Genomic DNA, 2,313 nt, shown 5'->3' on the forward strand with positions numbered 1-2,313 from the left:
CGCGTGGCAGGACAACGTCAGGATCCCGTGTTCCTCTTTCCCGGACATGTGGACATCGGGGGGATCTGGAATGGGATAACGGTGAGATCCATCCATGGAATTCCCATGGGAGCTGGATGACTCAGATTCATCCACAGAATTCCCATGGGAACTCCCGTGTTCCTCAGTTCCACCCTCCCAAATCCCACATTCCCATGGGAATTCTGTCTCCCTCACCTTTGCGCTCCAGTGCCTCCCGCCCATATCCAACATATTTCCGGAGCCATTCTGGACAGACGTTCTTTAGGTAATGTGTCTGTCTCTCTGCCACGATCCCATCGTGTTCCCATTTCCTCTTGGTGATCTGGGCAGCTCCATCGGCCGCCACGAAGCTCCCGGATCCCAGCTCGAAGGAGATGAAATCCTGCCCATCGTAGCCTTGCCGAAAGGATCCACGGACGCTCCCGTCGGACAGGAGGTCACAGCCACAAACCCGCTGCACCGTGTGGAGACCTGGGGGGTGGGATCAGAGCCATGGAGACTCTGGAATTGTGTCCCAGCCCCAAGGAGCCCCATTCCAGCCCTGTGGAGCCCCAGAGTCTGATGGACACCCACAGAGCCTCATCCCAGTCCTTGGAGCACCTTGGATCCACATCCCAGCCCCACAGATCCTCTCATTCCCCGGCTTCCCCCACTCACCCCCACTCCAGTTGTACAGGCCCCTCGCTGTCTCCAGGTCAGTGGTAGCAATGAGCCAGTTCCTCTCATTGATCTGGGTCTCTCTATCCCAATATCCCGGCTCGGCTCCGGCCGCCATCCACGGTGTCTGTGGCTCCGTCCGGCCCCGATCGCTGTCGTAGCGCTCAAAGGGGATCCCGTCCACGTATCCCATGGACAGGTATTGAGGGATCCCCGGGCTGGGCTCCGACACCATCACATCCAGGTAACGCAGGGAATGAAGAACTGGGGGGACACGGAGATTTGGGGGGTCCAGAGGGGTCATGGGTCAAGGAAAGGGGGAGCTGGGAGAGCTGGGAGAGCCGGGAAGGGGGTTTGGGGATCCCAGAGCCAACGAAGGGAGGGTGTAGGGACTGGGAGAGGTGGGATGGGGCATCCAGGGGTCCCTGTGCCCAGGAAAGGGGGCCCTGGGGGGGGCCCAGTGTTGGGGAAAGAGGGGTCATGGAGTGAGGAGACCTGGAATTGCTGGGAATGAGGGTGCAGGGGAGTCCCAGTACCAGAGAAGGGGGGTCAGGGGGGTCTGGGTGCTGGATAAAGGGGGGGCAGAGGGGTCCCCATGCCCAGGAATGGAGGTTCAGGGGGTCCCAAGGTCAAGGAAAGGGGGTGCAGGGGCTGGGAGAGGTGAGATGGGGAGTCTAGGGGGTCCCTGTGCCCAGGAAAGGGGGGTGCAGGGGTCCCATGTGTTGAGGAAAGCGGGGTCTGGGGTCTGGGAAAAGCAGGAACGGGGATTCTGGGGGTCTCAGGGTCAAGGAAAAGCTGAGTCTGGGGTCTGGAAGAGGCGAGATGGCTGGAAAGGGGGTGCAGGGGGATCCTGGTGCAGGATAAGTGGGTTCAGGGGGGTCCCAGTGCCCAGGAATTTCGGTCGAGGGCGTTCCCGGTGCCTGGGACCCCCCTGCAGGAAGCACAGGGAGTGGAGAACTGGGGGGGTCACAGAGATTGGAGGTTCTGGGAGGTCCAAGGGTCAAGGAAGAGGAACTGGGAGAGCTGGGAAGGGTCCAAGGTTCAAGGAAAGGGGGGGCTGGGACTGGGAGAGGTGGGATGGGGGATCCAGGCGGTCCCTGTGCCCAGGAAAGGGGGTCCAGTGGTCCACAGTGTTGAGGAAACTGGCGACTGGGTGCTGGGAAAGGCAGGAATGGGGGTGCAGGGGATCCCAGGATCAAGGAAAAGGGAGGATCAGGGGGCTGGGAGAGGCAGGATTGGAAGGAAAAGGGGCACGGGGGGTATTTGTTGAGGATAAGGGGGTTCAGAGGGGTCCTGGAGCTGGGGATGGGGGTGGAGGGGATCCTAGTGCAGGATAAGGGGATTCAGGGGGTTCCCAGTGCCCAGAAATGGAGGTTCAGGGGGGTTCCCGTGCCCGGGAATGGGTGTTCAGGGGGGTCTCGGTGCCAAGAAATGGAAATTGGGGGATCCCAGTGTCGGATAAGGAGGTTTAAGGGGCTCCTGGTGCGGAGAGGGTGCAGGGGGGGCAAAGTACCCGGAAAAGGAAGTTCAGGGGAGTTCCCGTGCCCGGGAATGGGTGTTCAGGGGGGTCTCCTTCCGGGAATGGGGACTCAGGGGGTTCCCGTGCTCAGCAATCGGGATTCAGGGGGTCCCGGT

The 2,313-nt window shown here is 61.3% G+C and overlaps 1 protein-coding gene across 1 annotated transcript; it reads right to left on the reverse strand.

Annotated features, from left to right (window-relative positions):
• Positions 1-6: 6 nt before the first annotated feature.
• LOC113980405 (class I histocompatibility antigen, F10 alpha chain-like) lies at positions 7-937 on the reverse strand (the record flags this gene model as incomplete). The annotated part of the gene is made up of 3 exons (XM_027707619.1): positions 679-937; positions 217-492; positions 7-65 (listed from the first exon to the last, which is right to left on the reverse strand). Coding segments are annotated over exons 1-3 (570 nt in total), but the record flags the coding sequence as incomplete, so codon positions are not given.
• Positions 938-2,313: the final 1,376 nt, after the last annotated feature.

This window comes from Neopelma chrysocephalum, unplaced genomic scaffold, assembly GCF_003984885.1.
Source record: "Neopelma chrysocephalum unplaced genomic scaffold, ASM398488v2 Primary Assembly neopelma1_94050, whole genome shotgun sequence".
Classification (NCBI taxonomy): Eukaryota; Metazoa; Chordata; class Aves; order Passeriformes; family Pipridae; genus Neopelma; species Neopelma chrysocephalum.